The sequence below is a fragment of the Balaenoptera musculus genome, chromosome 1, assembly GCF_009873245.2.
Source record: "Balaenoptera musculus isolate JJ_BM4_2016_0621 chromosome 1, mBalMus1.pri.v3, whole genome shotgun sequence".
Taxonomy (NCBI): domain Eukaryota; kingdom Metazoa; phylum Chordata; class Mammalia; order Artiodactyla; family Balaenopteridae; genus Balaenoptera; species Balaenoptera musculus.
In genome coordinates this window covers 17,775,516-17,797,855 of record NC_045785.1, presented here as the reverse complement: position 1 = coordinate 17,797,855, position 22,340 = coordinate 17,775,516, and the positions used below count along the sequence as shown (strand labels likewise).

Here is a 22,340-nt window from a genome sequence, read left to right as displayed (position 1 = left end):
TAATCCTTCTCTGTCCCTCCTAGAGGGCCTGCAGAATGAGAGAGCTGGGAAGGAATTCAAGATTCAGGACCCTTGTCCCAGGATTGAGGGCTCTGTTTCATTTATTCATCCTTTCAGCAACTCTATATTGAGCACCTACTAGGTGAGAGGCACTGTTCCAGGCCCTGGGGGCTCAGCAGTGAACCAGTATCAGAATTCCTGCCCTTGGGGAGCTGGCATGCTGGTGTTCAAGGCCTAGCTCTCCTGGCCAGCCCAACTCTGCACAATCTCACTGCTGTGCTCAGTGGCCGACCTGTGCTCAGGGCGTGGTGAGGATTTGCTGAGTGAGTGGGTGAGAGTAGTACAAATCGTCGAAGAGCGAGAAACAGCCAGCTGCTGGAGAGCTGGGTCTCAAACTCGGGCCTCTGAAATGTTCAGTCACAGAAGATACCCTTGCAAAGCAAAACCCACATTCAAATCCAGGATACATCACCCTAAGACCCATAAAACCTTCGGCAACTCCCAGTTTCTTCATTTGTAAAGTAGGAAAGGTAATAACCTTGCAAAGTTGTTTTGAGACAAAAAACATAGACAGCATCTATGTGAGGGACAATATTCTAAGGACTATTGGAGGAGGTGGCATTTCAGCTGGTCTTAGATGTTTCACTAAATACATAGGAGAGAGAGGGCATGCCCAGCAGAGGGAACAGGCTATGCAAAGGCACAGAGGTGCAGAGGTACATATGGGGCAGAGCTGTTGAAGGGGCAATACTGGGAAGGCCCTTGGTCTTACAGGTGTGAAACTTACCCCAAGCTGTGGGCTCTCCTGATGTCTGGGTGAACCTAAGGCATAGGAGGGGCCAGGGCAGGGGTCCCTCTCTCCTCCCTCTTGCTGACCCCCTTGGGGGTGTGCCTTGTCCTTCCCCTTGCAGGCTGGCCGGCAGCTCAGCCTGCTGAAAGTGAAAAAGAAGTGGCTCTTCCCGGCTTCCTGCAGCTTCTTCTTCGTGCTCTCTGTGCTCATGACTGGCTGCTTCCTGTGGCAGTATTACCTCCCCAAGCTGAAGACCGGTGAGTGCAGGAACATCCTTGAGTTTCCCCCCATCCCCGGAGGTCCCCGTGGGCTTGGAGCTGCCACTCCTGATCTGAGGCAGGAGGGAGGACCATAAGATTCAGACTCAGAAGCTCTGGCGTCCATTCTGACTCCAGCTCTCACTAACTGTGCATCTTCGGGCCAGTCATGTGATCCCTCTGCGCCTCGATGCCCTTCTGTAGTAACTGAGGATCTAATACCACTGGGGGTTCCTTAAGCCACCGTCTCCAGGGGTAAAACTCAGGGTTCCCCAAAAGTGCAAACAGTGTTTCTCTTGCTCTTCCTTCGGCCCCCAAGGTGGGATCTCCAGGCCCTACCTCCCTTTAAAGGCACTGCCCAGCTATATCTAAGACCCCGGGAGGAACATGTCCATGTGTCCATGGACAGCAGCTGCCATTTCTTGGTCTCTCCATCCTGGGCTGGTCAAGGCTCAGCAAATGAACCACCACTGCTGGTAACGCCAGGCTCATGCCCTAGGGCCAGCCCTCCCAGCTGGCACAGCCTCACCACAAGATACCAGCCATGGGCAGCCAGGGGCAAAGGGCAGAGCATGCCCAAGAGGAGACAGCACAGTCCCACACTCACTACCTGCTGCTTGGCCTTCGAGACACCAATCAGGCCACAGGTGCCTGTTGGTAGCCCTTCTCTCTCGCATGACGAGCTTCCTCCCTCTACGTGGTCAGCAGACTTAGACAAGTTCCAGCTCTGTGGGGCAGGCTCAGCCACATCTCTCCTGTCCCCCTTTCTCCAGTTCTGATTATATATTTGGGTGGAGAAGTGGACTCGGGGCCCCACTTAGGCTTCAGGCTTAAACCACCAGGAACAACTCATTTCATCCCCAGAGCTGTGCATCCGGGCATTAGGGTTTGAGTCCCATCCTACTTTTGTCCAGGTGTATGGCTTCCTTGGAACCTCAGGGGGAAGGCGTGGACCTTGGCAGGGCAGGATTCAGGCTGTGAGACCATCACGACGGCCTCCAGACCTCCCTGCATCCTCTGAGGACAGTGTGGGGTGGTAAGGGTGTGAGAACCCCCCAAGAGTGCAAGAACCACTCTTCTCTAAACCTTCCACTGCCTCCTGAGATCACCCAGAACTGGGAGAAGACCCAGTGGGCGATGGCCCCTAGACCACTAACCTGATCTCTGTCCTTCACTCACCATGTGATGTGCCCTCCAGGTTCCCTGGGACCAGAGGTGACCTCTGCCCCCATGAGGATGTGTCCCCAGCACCCTGAGCCTGTGCCCCTGGCCCACCCCCTCCCCGTGTTGAAGCAGGCCCTGAAAAAGGTCAGTGATGACCCAGGAGAGAACTGGCTGTGTGGGCTAAGCCCGGTTGATGAAGGGGAGGGCATATCCTCTGCGCTAGTAGTGGCATTCATTCATTCATTCAGCCTATAATTCTTTTTTAAAAAAATTAATTAATTTATTTGGCTGCACTGGGTTGTGGCACACGGGATCTTCGCTGTGGCATGCATGCGGGATCTTTAGTTGAAGCATGTGGGATCTAGTTCCTTGACCAGTGATCGAACCCAGGCCCCCTGCATTCGGAGTGCAGAGTCTTAGCCACTGGACCACCAGGCATGCCCCCCAACATATAATTCTTGAGCACTTACTCTGCGCTACGCACCAGGGATATGGCAGGAGAAGATACTGTCCTGCTCTCAAGAAGCTACTAGTCTTGGAATGAGGGGAACAGTCAAGATAGTAAACATTTATAACACAGGGGTAAGAGTGAGGATAGGGAAAGTTTAGGGTACATGGTGACACAAAGGAACTGGACTTGGGGTCAGGGAAGGCTTCTGGAGGAAGTGGTGTCTAAACTGAGAGGTGAATAAGGAGTAGATACCCAGAGGATATGTGTGTGTATAATGAGGGAGCCTGGGGGTGTGAAAGGTGTGCTTTAGATAGAGGGAACAGCATGTGCAAAGGCCCAGAGGCAGCAGAGTCCATATGAGGCATATACAGAGAGGAAATTCAGTCTGGTGGGGCCATAGTGGGGGTGGAGAAAGATGAGATGGGAGAGGATCACAGAGGCCATTGAAATATGATTAAAGACCCCACAACACAACTTTCACCATTGCAGAATGGCTTAACACTAGAGGGGGCTGTCAGCCAGCTCTTGTCTGTGCCATTCTGCCATTCAGACCCTACCCCACTTGGGTCACTCACCTTAGGAGACACACAGATCAGAAGTGTATGTGCAGCAGCCTGGTGGTGGTGATGGGAGATGGTTTGAAACTTCATCCGAGGAACAGCTGAAGGGAAGGAGGGTGATGTGTCCACATAAGAGCAGGCGTGGGCCAGTGCAGAGAGACACAATCACTGCCTGCAAATACACAAAAAGCTTTTGTGAAGGAGAGAGAGCAGAAGCGTACTATTTGGCTCCCAGGGGTCAGAGTAATTAAAAAAAAATAAAGCAACAATAATAACCATAGCAGCCTTCTAGTGAGCGCCTGGTACATGCCACGCACTGTGCTAACTTCTCTGTGTTACCACCTCCTGAATCCCTCGCTACAGAGGAGGAAACTGAGGCTCAGAGAGGCAAAGTTAGTGCAGGGGTGGAAACTACAGGTAGACTGAGCTCAATTCAGGGAATGTAAAATCTCTTGGCAAGGAGGTGCTGGAGTTAGCATAGGGTTCTAATCCTGATTCCACTAGCCATTAACCACCAGGGCAAGTCACTTCATATCTCAAATGTTCTCACCTGTAAAATGGGGAGAAATCAGCACTGACTTATGAGGATTAAGTGAGACAATGTATGAAAATCATTTTATACTGTGTCTGGCATGTTGTAAATGTCCAGTAAATGTTAGCTGTTAATCACCATCATTATACTACATAATTGAAAATAATGAGGTATTTTCAATAAATGTTCAAAGACAGTGTTAGGGGTCCTCTATAAATACTGAATTCTCCAACACTAGGGGGTCAGACTCAGCCTGTTGGAGGTTTTTTAGGGCATCAGACACAGGTTTGATTAGATCAGGGGTTTTAACCCCTCCCTCTTCTTACGTATTTCCAAGGAAATGTTTCTTTGAACAAAGGTCTTATGAGGAAAACTTACATACAAAACAGATTCCAGGGGATCTGCTCTGATTGCAGCTGGGTGGGGTCCCCACGTGGGGTCCCCACCCCATGGGACACGGTCTGAGAACCCGAGGTCTGGAGGCTCACTGGGCTCCCTTCCAGCCACTAGGGGGAGAGAATGGAGGGGAGCCAGGCAGAGGGTGTGGTATGTGAATGGCATGGTGTACAGAACCACATGGGGCCTGTGGGTGGGGAGAGGGGCCTGTCTCTGCACCTGTACTCTGAGCCACCCGCTCTTCTCTTCCAAGGTGGACGGGATTCTGCGCCAGGCACTGTCTGCCCCAGGCCTGGCTGCTATGTCTGCAGTTGTCATCCACAACGACACTGTGCTCTGGACCGGGAACTTCGGGAGGAAGAATGGTTCAGACCCGGCTTCTGGGCCCCCCAATGAGTACACCATGTACCGGTCAGCTGGGGCACCACCAGGGTCTTGTGGAGGGGGCGAAGGGTGGTAGGACAAGGGGGACTTAGGAGGTAGGGGGACTCAAGAGAATTATGACTGGGTGTCTTAGCTGCCAGGGCCCTTTATTAAGTCTTGGTAATTTTATAGATGAGGAGACTGAGGTCCAGAGAGGACCAGTGAGTGCCTAACATCACACCACAGCGGTAACAAGTCAGGAAGGAATCCCTTCTGGAGAGCCCTTATCCTAATGCCTCCCAAACTAGAAAAGGCTCCCTTATGTCCCACCCCACACCCCTTCCACGTGACACTAAAGAACCGTAACCAGTTCCTGGGCCCTCGACCTGGGTCTCTGCCAGTTGGCAGCGGTGGCCCAGATGGAAGCAACTTGGGACAATCTGCTACACACCCAGAGTCTCCCCTCCTGGGTGCTGCCTGTAGGATCCTCAAAGCTCACAGTGCCAAGTGAACACATTTGCTCCCTGAGATACTGTGAGCATTGCAGGGCTTCCATTCACACTGCACCTGCTATGTGGCAGGCACAGGGCAACAATTATATTTGCTATCACTTATTGAGCACTCACTACCTTCCAGGTGTGTTGCCAAGCACTTTGCAAGCACAATCTTGTTCGATCCTTTCTACAACCCATAAAACAGACAATGAAACTGAATCTCAGAAAGGACTAGCACTTGCCCAAGGCAACTCAGCTGGTGAGAGGCAGAGATAGGATCCCAACCCAGGTCTGTCCCAGAGAGGGAAGTGCCTGGTGAAGGGCCTGGCATGGGGGAGGTGCTCGAGAGTGTCCATCTGGCCCAGCCCCACTGCCCCTGGTAAGTTCTCAAGCATCCCAAAGGCATTCTACAGAGGCTGGTGGATTTCTATCTGAGATGCTGAATAAGGGTGGACTCAGTGCTTTCCTAATTATACTAGAAAGTTGGAGGCTGGGGGTGCAGGGTGGAGGTGGGTTGTGAAGCCAACAGGATGCCCTCTGCACCCTTGTGCCCCCCACATTGTCCAGGATCTCCAGCATCTCCAAGATCTTTCCCGTGCTGATGCTGTACCGCCTGTGGGAGGAGGGCATCGTGGCCTCTCTAGATGACCCTCTGGAGCGGTACGCCGGCACCTTCACCATTAGCAACCCACTGGGCATGGCATCAGCCCCCAAACAAAAGAGCCTGATGGATGTTCTGGAGGAGGTGGGCCCAGCCCCAAGGCCTTCACCCGTCACCCTCCGAAGGATGGCCAGCCAGCTCTCAGGTGAGTGGCTCTGAACTTAATGTAGCTCAGTCCAAACCATTTCAGATAGGGGAACCAAGGAGCAGGTTCTCATCCAGCCAGGCTGGGTCCACTTTCTGCTCTGCTTCCTGAACTGGCCATAGCTCCCTCTCATCCTTCCTGGGTGGTGGGCCAGGGGTAGAAAGATCTGGTGAGATAAAAGCTGAGGTGAAACCTGGGAATTTAGGTTCAAGTGGACAAATGAGGATCTGTTGGAAGGTCAAAAGCAAGCTGACAGGTCAAGATCTGCTTATTAGATCAAGAACAAGTCAACAAGTGAATATGTGTTGACAATTCTACAAATTATATATTTTATATATAATTTGAATATAATATATATTCTACAATTGTACGTTAATTTCCCTTAATATATAAACCATTACAAAGACCAAGAACCCAACAGAAAAATGGGTAAAGGATAGGAACAGAACAGACAGTTCACAGAAAAGGAATATAAATGGCTCTTAAGAATATTAAAAAATATTAAAAGATGCTCAACCTCATTCATAACAAAATAAATGCAAATTAAATCTCCTGAGAGACATTTTCCTCTTATCAGATTGGTAAAGGCCATAATAGTGGGTATACTGAGTTGGTGAAGTTATGGTGAAATAGGCCCTCTTATACATCAGTGGTGGAAATTTAAATTGGTGCAACTTGGGACTTCCCTGGCGGTCCAGTGGCTAAGACCCTGTGCTTCCACTGCAGGGGGCACAGGTTTGATCCCTGGTAGGGGAACTAGGATCCCGTGTACTGCACCGCACGGCCAAAAAAAAGAAAAAAAATTGGTGCAACCTGTGTGGAGGGCAATTGGTAATACCTATCACAAAAATGTATACATCCTTTGACTCAGCAATTACACTTTTAGGAAATTCTCTTACAGATGTATTCACACATGTGCGGTATGAGGTATGTACACAGTTATTCACTACAGCACTGTTCGTGATAGTGAAAAAAAAAGATTGAAACAACCTAAATATAAATAGGGGAGTAACTAAATAAACTATGACACAGTTATACAATCAGATACTACTGTAGCCCTAAAAAAATGGGTAATAACGTTCCTTGTGTACTGAGATGCACATACAATCTTAAGTGGGTAAAAAAGCTCATGACAGCATATATTGTAGCTACCATATGAATAAATAATATATACACATATAATGTATATATGTATATGAATGTATATGTATAATCCATTTGTAATGTACCTGTTATATAACATATATATTTATATACACATATATTATGAGTGTGTGTATATATACAGGTATATATATAAAAATGTGTATCACATATTTTTGGAAGGGAAAGGGATTGAATCACTGGGCTGCCTCCAGGGAGGGGAACTTGGTGGCTGGGGAGAAGAGTGGGAGGAAAATTTTTCATTGTATACCCTTTGGTGTCTTTGGACTTTTGAATCATGTAAATGAATTACTTATTAAAAACAAATTATATAATAATAATGATGATAATAAAAGATGTGCTAACAAGCCAAGATGAAATCTACATGGTGGAAGGGCAAGGGCAGGCTGGGATACTGGAAGACAAAGTCAGTGAACAGGAATTGGGCAGGAATGGGTGGGAGGGAGGCTGTGCTGCATGGTGACTGACCCAGCCAAGGAGGAGCAGGCAGGCACCAGCTGCACCACCCCAAAACGCCTTCTATTGTTCATATTTGCAGTCACCAACCGATCAACTCTAGATGGTAGGAATCCATCATAAGTGCCTACTATTTCATCATTTTACAAAGTGCGTTCAGGCCTGAGGTCTCAGTCTATGGACATGGCTGGTTAGCACTCCCATTAGCAGATGGTGAACCTGAGGCTCTGCCAGATAATGGAACCTCCTGAAGTCGCCCAGGCAGGACAGGATCAGAGCCTTGGGGGAGGGCGGCCTAGTGGCTAAGGGCATGAGCACTGAAATTAATTCCAGCTGTGTGATCTTGGGTAAGTCACGTAACCTCTCTGAGCCTTGTTTTACTCCTCTGTAAAAGGACTGGTTCATGCTATTTTACTGTATTAAATGTGCTAATGAATGTCAAGCACTTAGGAGAGTACCTGGCACACAGCAGGTACTTGTCAATGTAGCTCTGGTTATTACAGCCAAGGGTAGACCTAGGTTTATGGAGGTCTGATGTAGATATAATTTGGGGGTCCTCTTTAAAAATACAATATTATAAATTCAAACTTGGATACAGGCCTTGGAAGGGGTCATACAGGTGAGGGGCTCTGAGGCTTTTGCTCCATGAGCCTCCTATTAAATACACTCCTGTTTATAACCTGACCCCAGGGCTCCCTCTAGGGGTACACTGTGGATTCTTCTTCATCTGTATCCAAGGAACCCAGCACAGGGCTCTGTGTTTGTGGTCAGTTTAAAAACACCCTACACGGGCTTCCCTGGTGGCGCAGTGGTTAAGAATCCGCTTGCCAATGCAGGGGACACAGGTTCGAGCCCTGGTCCGGGAAGATCCCACATGCTGCGGAACAACTAAGCCTGTGAGTCACAACTACTGAGCCCAAGTGCCACAACTACTGAGCCTGTGCACCGCGAGCCCATGCTCTGCAACAAGAGGAAGCAACTGCCATGAGAAGCCCGCAACTGCAGTGAAGAGTAGCCCCCGCTCGCTGCAACTAGAGAAAGCCTGCATGCAGCAACGAAGACCCAATGCAGCCAAAAATAAATAAAAATAAATCAATAAATTAAGAAAAATGCAACCCCCAAAAAACAAACAAAAAAGCCCACCCTACGTGTCCCAAAGCCCACCAGTTGAGCATACAGCTGCCTGAATGACTCTGTTATACGTTCCCAGTATCTTTTATGATTGACCTTCACCTTAATCTAGAGCTTTCTCCCATTCTTGGAGCTTTTCATCCATTCTTAGTTAAGTTTTGTAACACCTCACAGGGAAACCACTGCAGGTGCTTCAGCCCACTTCAAGGTGAGCAAGTAGAGGCTCAGAGAGGTAAAGCATATGGTTTGGGCCACACAGCAAGAAGTGTTAGAGTCAGAATTTAAACCCAGGGCTTGGGACTCCATCCCCCAGCTGCTCAGGCCAAGAGCCTGGAGTTAGTTATCCCTGATTTCTCTCACTCCCACACCCTCCACATCCCCTCCAGTAGCAAATTCTGTTGGCTCCATTATCAAAATATGTCCAGAATCCAACCACTCCTCACTCATCCAATCCACCAGCATTTAGACATGGATTTTTGCAAGTCTCCTTACAGGTTTCCCTGTGTCTGCCATTGCCCCCCAAAGTCTGTTTTCACATAGCAGCCAGAGCAACTGATATATGTCAGATCACATCACTCCTCTTCTCAAAGCCCTACAGTGGCCCCATCCCAATCAGAGAAAAGGCCAAGTCCTTGCAGTAGCCTATAGCACCCTACAGGATCTGGTGCCTGCACCCCAATATCTCTCACCTCCAAAGTCTCCCCTTTTCTCAATCCTTGCCACCACACTGGCTCTTTCCTGCTGATCCTCAAACATGCCAACAGATTCCTGCCTCAGGGCCTTTGCACCTGCTCTTTCCTCTGCTTGAGACATTCTTTCCTCACAGAGCTGTGTGGCTCTCTCCCTCACCTCCTCGAGTTCTCACCTGCTCAAGGGTCACCTACCCTGTGAGGCCTTCCTCTGACCACTCTGTATAAAATAACAATCCCTCCTTTCATACATGGAATTATTTCCCTCCACAGCATGAATATTTATTTGCTTCTTGTCTGTCTCCTCTGCTAGAATGCAGATTCCACATGGGCAGGGACTTTGTTTTGTTCACTACTGAATTCCAGTACCCAGAACAGTCTTTGGTACGAAAGAGATGCTTGAACACTATTGTTGAGTGAATGGGTGGGAAGAATCCTAATCCTGTGATCCTTTCAATACTTGTCACATCCAATGTCACATCCAATAAACAGAAAATTCCAAGTGGCCAGAGGAGCCAGTTCCACAAAACCTATTTGGGCAGTGACCCCAAGAATTTTATGGAATCAAATATCTATGGTTGATGATAACAATTATTTTTTGAGCAATTACTATGACCAGTAACCATGCTAAGCATTTGATTTCACCAAGTCCTCACACCAGCCATATGACATAGGAATTATTTCCCTCATGTTACAGATGAGGGGACACTGGCTCAGAGAGGTTAAATGGCTTGCCCAATGAAACACAGGCAGGATTAGAGTCCATGCTAGAGCTTTTTTTTTTAAGGTGATTTTGTTGTTATCTCTCAACTCATGGAAGGTGGGGGAGGGGGTACAGCCAGGGGCCCATCATCCCACCATCAGCTGACCCAGCAGGTCTGACCGCTGCTCCTCCCTAGGGCTGCCCCGAAGGCTCCGTTCCACTTCGCTGCTGTGGAGGGGCAGCACCCAGGAGGCCCTGAACCTGCTCAAGGATGATGTGCTGGTGGCAGACCCAGGAACCAGGTGAGGAGTGAGCCCTGATGCCCTACCAATGTTAGGAACCTCACAAGGTGACATACCCCTCCTGGGAGAGAACCTATGTCACCTCATCCTAGGTGGTCAGAGCCAGGAAAGACCTCGCAGATCACTGATGACAACCCCTGTTCCACAGCTGGGGGGACTGAGGACCATAGAGGGATGGCAGAGTAAGGCAGCAGGGAGCTGGGCCCAGATCCAGCCCTGTTTGAATCTCATGTTCTTCCCATTAATCAACTCAACATTTATTGAACATTTACTCTGTGCTTGGAATATGTTAAACTGAGATATAGCAGCAGACGAATCCAACCAGGTCCCTCCTCGTGGAGTTTGCATTCTTCTGAGTGAACAGTGAACATTCTTATCAGTGAACAGATAAACAAGATAAATACAGACTTTGCCAAGTCCTGGAAATAAATGGGATGCTGATGAGATAGGGAGTGGATAGCTGGTGTAGCCAGCTACTGAACAGAGAAGCCCAGCTTCTGGAGCAGTGGGGCTGTGGAGCTGGACAGAGGACAGTGGCACTCCCCTGCCTCAGATGTCCCCTTCCGGGACTTGGGCAGTACTCTTTTTCCAAATTTGCCACTCTGTTTCTCCAAATGCTGAACCTCAGGCCCCACTTCTCTTAAGGAAGAAAGGATCCAGGTAAAACTTAGACATCTGTAGGCTAGAGTTCTCCTTCCAGCTTTGTCACTAACCTCCTGAGTGACCTTGGAGGAAGCATTTGCCTCTGTGAACCTCACCTTTCTTATCTGTAAAAAAAAGGAGGTTGGGCTAGAGTTCAGGAATATCTAAAAGGATTTGTGCATTTTCACCCATTCTTGTGCCTTCCTGAGGCACTATTTTATTTTATTTTTATTTTTTATTTTATTTATTTTTTGGTTGCATTGGGTCTTCGTTGCTGCGTGTGGGCTTTCTCTAGTTGCGGCGAGCAGGGGCTACTCTTCCTTGCGGTGCACGGACTTATTGTGGTGAGCTTCTCTTGTTGTGGAGCACAGGATCTAGGTGTGCGGGCTTCAGTAGTTGTGGTGCACGGGCTCAGTAGTTGTGGCTCGCGGGCTCTAGAGCGCAGGCTCAGTAGTTGTGGTGCACGGGCTTAGTTGCTCCTCGGCACGTGGGATCTCCCCAGACCAGGGCTGGAACACGTGTCCCCTGCATTGGCAGGCAGATTCTTAACCATTGAGCCACCAAGGAAGTCCCCTGAGTCACTATTTTAGAGATTCTGAAACTGCATCTGCTCTGGGAAAGAAAGGAGACTTCTTATTGATTATTTGTGTCTGGCAAGGGAGGAGTGAAATCCTGCCTCCTATTTGTTATCCGTGGGCTAAATGATCACTATCATTATTCCCCACCCCCACCCTACCAGTCTGAGACTCTAGTTTTCCATTTGATAAAGTAAATTATACTAAAGTGTAAAGGACCAAGAAGATTTGTTTTACCACTTTCCCAGGTGCATTGCCAAGCCTAGGTCTTCTCCAACCTGCTGTGTGACCCTGGGCAATTCTCTGCTCCTCTCTGGGCCTTCCTCTTTCCAGAGGTAGAATAGTGAGTTGTATTCAGTGATCTCTGAAGTCTCTGCTGGGTCTGACCATCTCCAATGCAGCGAAGCAGGTTCCTTCCCTGTCCACCCAGTTCAATGAAACTCTGATGGCTTTGCAGACAGTCTGAGCAGGTGGGAAGGGCTTATTTAGGGCCTGGAGATGTCCATCCTAGGCTGCATCCTAGCTTCCACCCCTCCTCTTCCAGATGCCATTACAGCACGCTGGCCTTCTCGCTTCTGGCCCATGTCCTGGCAGCCCACACCGCCCAGGGTGACTACCAGCACTGGATCTTGGAGAACGTGCTGGAACCGCTGGGGATGGAAGACACAGGCTTCGATCTGACACCTCCTGTGCGTGCCCGCTTGGCAGCTGGCTTTTATGGCAGCGGGCGGCCGGCGCCGCTGTACGACCTGGGCTGGTACCGCCCGTCGGGCCAGATGTACTCCACCACCGCTGACCTGGCCAAGCTGGCCATGGTGCTCCTGGGCAGCAGGCCCCAGCGGCTTCTGCGGCCTGACGCGGCTAAGACACTACTGGCGCCGCTGCTGGCCTGTCCGGGCGCCTACTTCGCCAACGAGACTGGCACACCGTGGGAGTTCCACGCGCAGCGGGGCTATCGCGTGGTGCGCAAAGATGGTGACCTGGACGGCTACGCCGCCACCTTCTCCCTGGTGCCGCCGCTGCGCCTGGGTCTCGTGCTGCTCCTGGCCGGGCCGAGGCCACCAGGGCCTGACCTGGTGGCTCAGGCCTACGACGTGCTCCTGCCGGCTATGGAGAGGGCCCTTCGGGAGGCCGCGCTCAGCCCAGCTCCGCCGCCCAGCGCGCGACCCTTCACCGGCTACTTCACCTTTGCCAATTTGACTTTCTACGAAGTGCGCGCCGGGCCGGCGGGCGAGCTCCGCTTGCGCCAGTTCGGGCCCCGCGTGGAGGCGCTGGTGCCCCCAGCGTTCCGCACATTGGCGCTGCGCCACCTGCGCGGCCGTGTCTTCCAGCTGCATGTGGCCCGCGAGTTTCCGTGCGCGCTGCCTCTGGGTGACTCCTGGCTGTCCCTCGAGGCCCAGCACGGGCAGCTCGTCAACTTCTACCCCTTGGACCACCATGGGCTTTCCCCCGGCTTCGATGTGCCGGGCCTCAACACGTACCGGGTGTTGCGGCTGTCCCACAAGCCAGTATTCAAGACCCAGTGACCCCGGGCTCTGTTCAGAGCCTCCCCTTCTCTCGCCTGGCAGCTTTCCATCCTAGTTCTGCAAGGTAAGGCTGCAGGGATGTCTATTAAAGAACTGAGGAGTTGGCAAAGTGGGGTAGGGCCGTGCTACTCAAAGTGTGGTCTGTGGACCACAGCCGGTGGCGAACTGTTTGTTATCCATGGGAGAGGAAGAGTTTACAGAAATTTAGTGAGCATTTAGAAACTTTAATAGCGAGTTGACAGAGTACTTTTATGTCTGTCGAATCTAAGAATATGGTCTAGCATTGTGTCTTTTAAAAAATCAATCTTATATGTATGGAAACACAAAAGACCCCAAATAGCCAAAGCAATCTTGAGAAAGAAAAATGGAGCTGGAGGAATCAGGCTCCCTGACTTCAGACTATACTACAAAGCTACAGTAATTAAGACAGTATGGTACTGGCACAGAAACAGAAATATAAATCAATGGAACAGGATAGAAAGCCCAGAGATAAACCCATGCACATATGGTCACCTTATTTTTGATAAAGGAGGCAAGAATATACAATGGAGAAAAGACAGCCTCTTCAATGAGTGGTGCTGGGAAAACTGGACAGCTACATGTAAAAGAATGAAATTAGAACAATCCCTTACACCATACACAAAAATCAACTCAAAATGGATTAAAGACCTAAATGTAAGGCCAGACACTATAAAACGTTTAGAGGAAAACCTAGGCAGAACACTCTAAGACATAAATCATAGCAAGATCCTTTTTGACCCACCTCCTAGAGAAATGGAAATAAAAACAAAAATAAACAAATGGGACCTAATGAAACTCAAAAGCTTTTGCAAAGGAAACCATAAACAAGACAAAAAGACAACCCTCAGAATGGGAGAAAATATTTGCAAATGAAGCAACTGACAAAGGATTAATCTCCAAAATTTACAAGCAGCTCATGCAGCTCAATATCAAAAAAACCCAAACAATCCAATCCAAAAATGAGCAGAAGACCTAAATAGACATTTCTCCAAAGAAGATATACAGATTGCCAACAAACACATGAAAGAATGTTCAACATCATTAATCTTTAGAGAAACGCAAATCAAAACTACAATGAGGTATCACCTCACACCAGTCAGAATGGCCATCATCAAAAAATCTGCAAACAATAAATGCTGGAGAGAGTGTGGAGAAAAGGGAACCCTCTTGCACCATTGGTGGGAATGTAAATTGATATAGCCACTATGGAGAACAGTATGGAGGTTCCTTAAAAAACTAAAAATAGAACTACCATACGACCCAGCAATCCCACTACTGGGCATATACCCTGAGAAAACCATAATTCAAAAAGAGTCACGTACCACAATGTTCACTGCAGGTCTATTTACAATAGACAGGTCATGGAAGCAACGTAAGGGTCCATTGACAAATGAATGGATAAAGAAGATGTGGCACGTATATACAATGGAATATTACTCAGCCATAAAGAGAAACAAAATTGAGTTATTTGTAGTGAGGTGGACGGACCTAGAGTCTGTCATACAGAGTGAAGTAAGTCAGAAAGAGAAAAACAAATACCGTATGCTAACACATATACATGGAATCTAAAAAAAACCCCCCAAAAACCAAAAAAACTGGTCATGAAGAACCTAGGGGCAGGACGGGAATAAATGCGCAGACCTACTAGAGAATGGACTTAAGGACATGGGGAGGGGGAAGGGTAAGCTGGGACAAAGTGAGAGTGGCATGGACTTATATATACTATCAAATGTAAAATTGATAGCTAGTGGGAAGCAGCCACGTAGCACAGGGAGATCAGCTCGGTGCTTTGTGACCACCTAGAGGGGTGGTATAGGGAGGGTAGGAGGGCGGGAGATGCAAGAGGGAAGAGATATGGGGATATATGTATATGTACAGCTAATTCACTTTGTTATAAAGCAGAAACTAACACACCATTGTAAAGCAATTATACTCCAATAAAGATGTTAAAAAAAACAACCTTATAGAGTTATAATTTACATAAAAGGAAGTGTACACATCATCGGGGTACATTTTGATGATTTTGACAAATGTATACCTCTCACCACAATCAAGATATAGAAAATTTTCATCATCCCCAAAACGTCCCTCCTACTGCTTTGCAGTCAGTCCCCTCCCCTGTTCTCAGGCCCGGGCAGCCACTGATCTACTCTGTCACTTTAGATTAGAATTTCTTATAAATGGAATCATATAGTGCAGGCTTTTGTGTCTGCTTTCTTTTGCTCAGAAGGATGTTTTTGAGGTTCATTCATGTCTCTGTGTATATCAATATTTTGTTCCTTTTTATTGCTGAATAGTATTCAGTTGTATGGATATGCCACCAAATTGTTTATCCATTCACCTTTTGATGGATATTTGGGTTGTTTCCAGATTGGGGCTTTATGGAAAAGCATTCCTGTATAAGTCTTTTTTGTGTGTGAATACATGCTTTCATTTCTCTTGGGTAAATATCTAGGTGTGACTGCCATGCAGTATTCCAAGGCACTGGTACCGTTTTAAGTTCCTGCCAGCATATGCAGTGGTTCCATGTCTCCACATCTTTGCTACCACTTAGCATTGCCAGTCTTTTCAATTTCACTCACACTAGTGGTTGTGAAGTCCTGTCTCACTGTAGTCCTGTGGTTGTTTTGTTTTGTTTTGTTTTGCCAAACCGCGTGGCTTGCGGGACCTTAGTTCCCTGACTGGGGATGGAACCCGTGCCCCCTGCAGTGAAAGTGCTGAGTCTTAACCACTGGACTGCCAGGGAAGTCCCACTTTTTCCTTGTATTAATGGTGTCTTTTGAAGAGCAAAAGTATTAAAATTTTGAGGAGTCTTATGCCTGATGAACCTAATACACAATTTGGGCTTGCATTTTGCATGTCCTTTTAAAAATTAAACATTTAATTTTGAGATAATTGTAGATTCACATGCAGCTATAAGAAATAATCAGTGTACCCTTTATCCAGGTTCGTCTCATGGAAACATCTTGCAAAACTATAGTACAAGGCTTTCCCTGGTGGTCCAGTGGTTAAGACCCTGTGCTTCCTATGCAGGGGGCCTGGGTTTGATCCGTGGTCAGGAACTAGATCCTGTGTGCCGCAACTGAAGATCCCACATGTCCCAACGAAGATCCCGCGTGCCGCAACTAAGACCCGGAGCAGCCAAATAAATAAATAAATATTAAAAAAACTATAGTACAATATCATAAGCTAGTTATTGATGTTGATACCGTCAAGATACAGAACATTTTCATCAGCAAAAGAATCCCTCTTGTTGCCCTTTTCTAGCCACACCCACTTGTTTACCAACTCACCCTGTCCTTAAGCCCTGGCAGCCACCAATCTGTTCTCCATTTCTGTAATTTTGTCATTTCAAGAATATTATAACAATGGAGTGATGGAAGAAATTTTCACATATTGAGGTATGGGGAAGTCATTCTGGCTTATACATACATGGTTTAGCTTGACTTTGTGGCCTATCAAACATACACTGTTGCTTTCCTCTAACCATTAAAGAAAAGGGTGCATTGTCCAGAAGTAAAGAATGTCCGTCTTGAAGACAGAGATAAATGCCTCCCTTCCTGGGATGTCAATGCTACTACTTCTTCGATGATAAGTCTCCCTCCCCAGGCACCAAGGCCATACTGACTTCCTATGTATGTACAAATCTGTATTTTGGGAGAAACTTTGAAGGAATGTACCCCTGTCATGTTTGATGTTCTTTGTTCTGACAAGATATAAAATGACGCTGAAAAACATGCTCTCTGGAGCAGTTCCTCAGAGCTATCTGAGAGTCTGTCTCCTGGGCTTTGGTCCTCAGTTTGGCTCAAATAAAACTCTCCTTTATTCTTTTTTGTTTTTAATTAAATTTATTTATTTTATTTTTGGCTGTGTTGGGTCTTCATTGCTGCGTGCGGGCTTTCTCTAGTTGCGGCGAGAGGGGGCTTCTCTTCCTTGTGGTGCACGGGCTTCTCATTGTGGTGGCTTCTCTTGTTGCGGAGCACAGGCTCTAGTTGCGCGGTCTTCAGTAGTTGTGGCTTACGGGCTTCAGAGCGCAGGCTCAGTAGTTGTGGTGCACGGGCTTAGATGCTCCGCTGCATGTGGGATCTTCCTGGACAAGGGATCGAACCTGTGTCCCCTGCATTGGCAGGCAGATTCTTAACCACTGCGCCACCAGGGAAGCCCCCTTTCCTTTCTTCTTGTTACAGATTGGTTATTGATTATTTCTGTTGACAGGAGTCACACAGTGTGTAATCTTTGGGGTTTTTTTCTCACTCAGCATAATTCTCTGGAGATTCATTCAAGTTGTTGCAAGTGTCAATAGTTTGTTTCTTTTTGTTGGAGAGTAGTGGTTGGTTGCATGGTATTGATGTACCACAGTTTATTCAACCATTCGCTTGGTAAAGGACATCTAGGTTGTCCAATTTTAGATTGTTACAAAAAGCTGCTTTGAACATTTGTTTGCATGTATTTGTGTGAACATAAGTTTTTATTTCTCTGGGATAAATGCCCAGGAGTGCAACTGATGGTTGAATGATAGCTTTTTAAAAAAAGAAACTGCCAAACTATTTTCCAGAGTGGCTGTACCATTTTATATTCCAATCAGCAATGTATGAGTGATCTAGTTTCTCCACATTTTGGCCAGCATTTGGTATTGTCACTATTTTTATTTTTGTAATTCTAATTTCCTGATGACTAATGATATCGAAAATCTTTTCATATGCTTTTTTTGCCATCTGTATATCCTCTTCAGTGAAATGTCTCTTTATGTCTTGTCCATTTTCTAATTGGATTTTTAAAATTCTTGAGTTTTGAGAATTCTTTACATATTCTAGGTACTATTCCTTTGTTGGATATATAGTTTGCAAATATTTTCTAGTCTGTAGTTTGTCTTTTCATTGTCTTAACAGGGCCTTTCACAGAGGAAAAATTTTAAATTTTGATCAAGTTCAGTTATGGTAGGCTGAATAATGATCCCCCAGAAATGTACACATCCTAATCATTGGAACCTGTGAATGTTAACATTATATGATAAAAAAGAACTTTATGGATATGATTAAGTTAAGGATCTTGAGATGGGGACACTACCTTGGGTTATTGGTGAGACAGGCTGGGACATGGGACACTTTGCTGGGACCTGGGACCCTTTGCTGCAGTGCTGCAATGCTTGCACCTGGACACACCTCTCCTTGAGCAACAAAATACAAAGAAACTGTATGGGACTAAAAATAACTGCATGCATGGGCAGTTGGGGCAAATTCTAGACCCCCAAAATACAAAGAGATCAAAAAACCCAACTGTCATTTTTGAAGAGCCTGGAGCGAAAACAGGGTGTTGGGAGCAAAAGCAAGGTACTGAACATGCCCCCTGCACTCAACACCACTAGAGGGATGGACAAAACACCTAAGCCACCCCTCTGGCCCGACCCCTGGACACATCCCTACCCTCACCCCATGTAAGGAACAAGCTTGCCCCCCCTCAGGGAGCGAGCAAGCAAGGGAACCTGTTGTTTGTTCTCGCCCCCTCCTGCTGCAGCAGGGTCCCCAATAAAGCCATGCCTGAATTTCGTCTTGCCTCTAGTCAATTTCTACTGATTGGGGAAGGCCAAGAACCCTGGTCCGTAACGTTGGTATTAAGTATTAAATGGAATCACAAGTATCTTTATAAAAGAGAAGCAGAGGAAGATTCAACACAGATGGAAGAGGAGAAGGCTGCGTGACCATGGAGGCGGAGACTGGAATAATGCCACCATAAGGCAAGGGATTCTATTAGCTGCCAGAGAGTGTAAGAAGCAAGGAATGAGTTCTCTCCTAGAGCCAAGGGAGAGAGAGCATGGCCCTCCCAACACCTTGATTTTGGCCCAGTGATACTGATTTCAGGCTTCTGGCCTCCAGAACTGTGAGAGAATAAATATTTGTTGTTTTAAACTACCAATTTTGTGGTCACTCATCACAACAGCTCGGGAAACTAATATACCAGTTTATCAATTTTTCCTTTTATGGATCATGCTTTTGTTGTCAAAGCTCAGAGCTCTTTGCCTAGCCCTAATGCTCAAAGATTGTCTCCTGTGGTGTTTTCCTAAAAATTATCATTTTATGTTATGCATTTAAGTTTGTGATCTGTTTTGAGTTGAATTTTGTGAGAAGTGTGAGATTTAGGTTGAAATTAATGTTTTGCATATGGATGTTCAATTATTCCAGCACCACCTGTCTTTACTCCATTGAAATACTTTTTTACACCTTTGTTAAAAATCAGTAGGGCATATTTGTGGGGTATATTTGTGGGGTCTCCATCCTCTTTCATTGTTCTGTATGTCCTTCCACCAATACCATGCAGTCTTGGTTGCTATAGCTATATGTAAGTCTTGAAATTGGGTAGACTGACTCCTCCCACTTTATTCTCCTTTTTCAAAGTTGTTTTACCTATTCTTTGTCTTTCCATATAAATTTTATAATAATCTTGTCTATATATACAAAAAAGTCCTGCTAGGATTTTGATAGGAATTTTATTAAATCTGTATAACAATTTGAAGAGACTGGCATCTTTACTCTGTCGAGTCTTCCAATCTATGGATACATTAAGTCTATTTATTTACATCTTTTTTGGTTTCATTTATCAACCTTCTGTTATTTTCAGCATAGAAATCCTGTATATGTTTTGTTAGATTTAAGCCTAAGTATTTCATTTTAGAAGTGTTTGTAAATGGTATTATGTTTTTAATTTTAGTGTCCACATGTTCATTGCTGGTATATAGAAAAACAATTGATTTTTTTGTTCATCTTGTATTCTGTGACTGTGCTGTACTCATTCATTCTAGAAGGTTTTTGTTTTTACTTTTGTTTTTGTTTTTTAGATTCCTTGGTATTTTCTACATAGACAATTATGTCATCTGCAAATAGGGATAGTTTTGTTTCCTCCTTATTAGTCTGTATGCCTTTTATTTCATTTCCCTTCCTTATCTTGCTGGCTAGAACTTCCAGTACTATGTCAAATACGAGTGATGAGAGTCTGTGTCCTTGCCTTATTCCTGATCTTAGAAGGAAAGCATTCAGTCTTTGACCATGAAATATAATGTTAGCTGTAAGTTTTTTGTAGATGCCCTTTCTCAAGTTGAGGAAATTCTCATCCTGTTCCTAATTTTCTGAGAGTATTTCTTTTCTTTTTTCTTTTTTTTTTTTTTTGCCACGCTGCGCGGCATGCGGGATCTTAGTTCCCCAACCAGGGATCAAACCCGTGCCTCCTGCAGTGGAAGTGTGAAGTCCTAAGCACTGGACTGCCAGGGAAGTCCCTGAGAGTATTTTGAAAAATCATAAAAAGGTTTGAATTTTGTAAAATGTTTTTTTCTGCATAAATTGATATGATCATGTAATTTTTCTTCTTTAGTCTATTATTCTGGTAAATTACATTGATTGGTGTTTGAATATTGAGCCAGCCTTGTATCTCTGAAGTAAATAAATAAACTTGGTCATGATGTATGATTTTTTTTGTATATTGCTGAATTCTGTTTGCTAATATTTTGTTAAGGATTTTTGCATCTATATTCATGTGAGGTATTGGTCTGTAGTTTCTGTTTTTTTTTTTTGGTATTTGTCTGGTTTTGGTATCAGGGTAATACTAGCTTCATAAAATGAATAGGGAGGTGTTTTTTCCTCTCCTATTTCCTGGAAGAGATTGTAGAATATAGAATTGGTATTAATTCTTCTTAAAACATTTGGTAGTGTTCTTCAGTGAAACTCTCTGGGCCTGGAGATTTTCTTTTTTGGGAATTAAAAAAAACTATTAACTCCATTTTTTAATGATTATGGGGTTAGTCAAGCCATCTGCTTCATGTGAGTGAGTTGTGGTAGTTTGTGCTTTTTCAAGAACTGATCATTTCATCAAAGTTGTCAAATTTATGCATGTAGAGTTGTTCATAGTATTCTCTTATTTTCCTTTTGGCATCTGCAGGGTCTGTAGTGATATCCCGTTTCATTTCTGAGATGAGTCATTTATGTCTTCTCTCTCTTTTTCTTTGTTAGTCTTGCTAGAGGTTTGTCAATTATTAATCATTTCAAAGAACTACTTTTTGTTTCATTGATTTTCTTTATAGCTTTTCTGTTTTCAGTTTCACTGATTTCTTCTGTTATCTTATTATTTCTTTCCTCTGATTGCTTTGGATTTATTGTGCTTTTCTTTTTTCTAGAATTTTTTCCCCTAGATTCTTTTTTTTTTTTTTTTTTTTATAAATAAATTTATTTATTTATTTATTTTTGGCTGTGCTGGGTCTTGGTAGCTGCGTGTGGGCTTTTCTCCAGTTGCAGCATTGTGGTGAGCGGGCTTCTCATTGTGGTGGCTTCTCTTGTTGCGGAGCACGGGCTCTAGGCACGCGGGCTTCAGTCGTTGTGGCACGCGGGCTCTAGACCGCAGGCTCAGTAGTTGTGGTGTACGGGCCTAGCTGCTCCGCAGCATGTGGGATCTTCCCGGACCAGGGCTCGAACCCGTGTCCCTTGCGTTGGCAGGCAGGTTCTTAACCACTGCACCACCAGGGAAGCCCTCCCCTAGATTCTTGAGGTGGAAGCTTACTTTATGGACATGAAGCTTTCCCTCTTCTCTGATGTAAGCATTTAGTGCTATAAATGTTTGTTTCAGCACTGCTTCAGCTATGTCCCACAAATTTTAATATGTTGTATTTTTATCTTCATTAAAATCAATGTATTTTTAAATTTGTTTTGAGATTTCCTCTTTGACCACATGGATTATTTAGAAGTGTGTTGGTTGGTTTCCAAGTGTTTAGAGATTTCCCTGTGATCTTTCCACTGTTGATTTTTAATTTGATTCCACTGTGGTCAGAGAACACACTTTGTATGATTTCAATTCTTTTCAAATTTGTTGAGGGTTTTTTTTTTTTTTTTTTGGTGGCTCAGGAAATAGTCTATTTTAGTAGATGTTCCATGTGCACTTGAAAAAGATGTGTATTCTGCTATTGTCGGGTGGAGTGCTATATAGAGGTCTATTAGACCCGTTGGTTGTCAGGTAGAGTTCTTCTCTACCCTTACTGGTTTTCATCTAGTTGTTCTGTCAATTGTTGAGAGAGGGAAATTGAAGTCTCCAATTATAATTGTGAATTTGTCTATTTCTCTTTTTGATTCTGTCATTTTTCACTTCACATATTTTGCAGCTTTGTCGTGTGTGCCTGTTAGCTTGAATGCTTGATATGGATTAGACCAGAGTTTTTACAACTTTTTTGACCTATACCTTCAATGGAAAATAGATTTTACACACATACACATTACTATAACTGAAATAATTTTAATGCAACAATGTTTACTCTTGTCAGGTACAGCTGGAGTTTGATCTTCT

The 22,340-nt window shown here is 45.5% G+C and overlaps 1 protein-coding gene across 1 annotated transcript; it reads left to right on the top strand.

Annotated features, from left to right (window-relative positions):
* Window positions 1-932: 932 nt before the first annotated feature.
* LACTBL1 (lactamase beta like 1) lies at window positions 933-13,001 on the top strand. The gene is made up of 6 exons (XM_036843643.1): window positions 933-1,047; window positions 2,246-2,355; window positions 4,404-4,561; window positions 5,575-5,813; window positions 10,153-10,258; window positions 12,020-13,001. Exons 1-6 carry the CDS (start codon window positions 999-1,001, stop codon window positions 12,999-13,001), a joined length of 1,644 nt encoding a protein of 547 aa, XP_036699538.1. The 5' UTR covers window positions 933-998.
* The last annotated feature ends 9,339 nt before the right edge of the window (window positions 13,002-22,340 follow it).

Coding starts and splice junctions, on each gene's coding strand:
- LACTBL1 (XM_036843643.1), top strand. CDS start 999: ATGACTGGCTGCTTCCTGTGGCAGTATTACCTCCCCAAGCTGAAGACC. Junction 1,048..2,245: donor CCTCCCCAAGCTGAAGACCG/GTGAGTGCAGGA, acceptor TGTGCCCTCCAG/GTTCCCTGGGACCAGAGGTG. Junction 10,259..12,019: donor GTGGCAGACCCAGGAACCAG/GTGAGGAGTGAG, acceptor CTCCTCTTCCAG/ATGCCATTACAGCACGCTGG.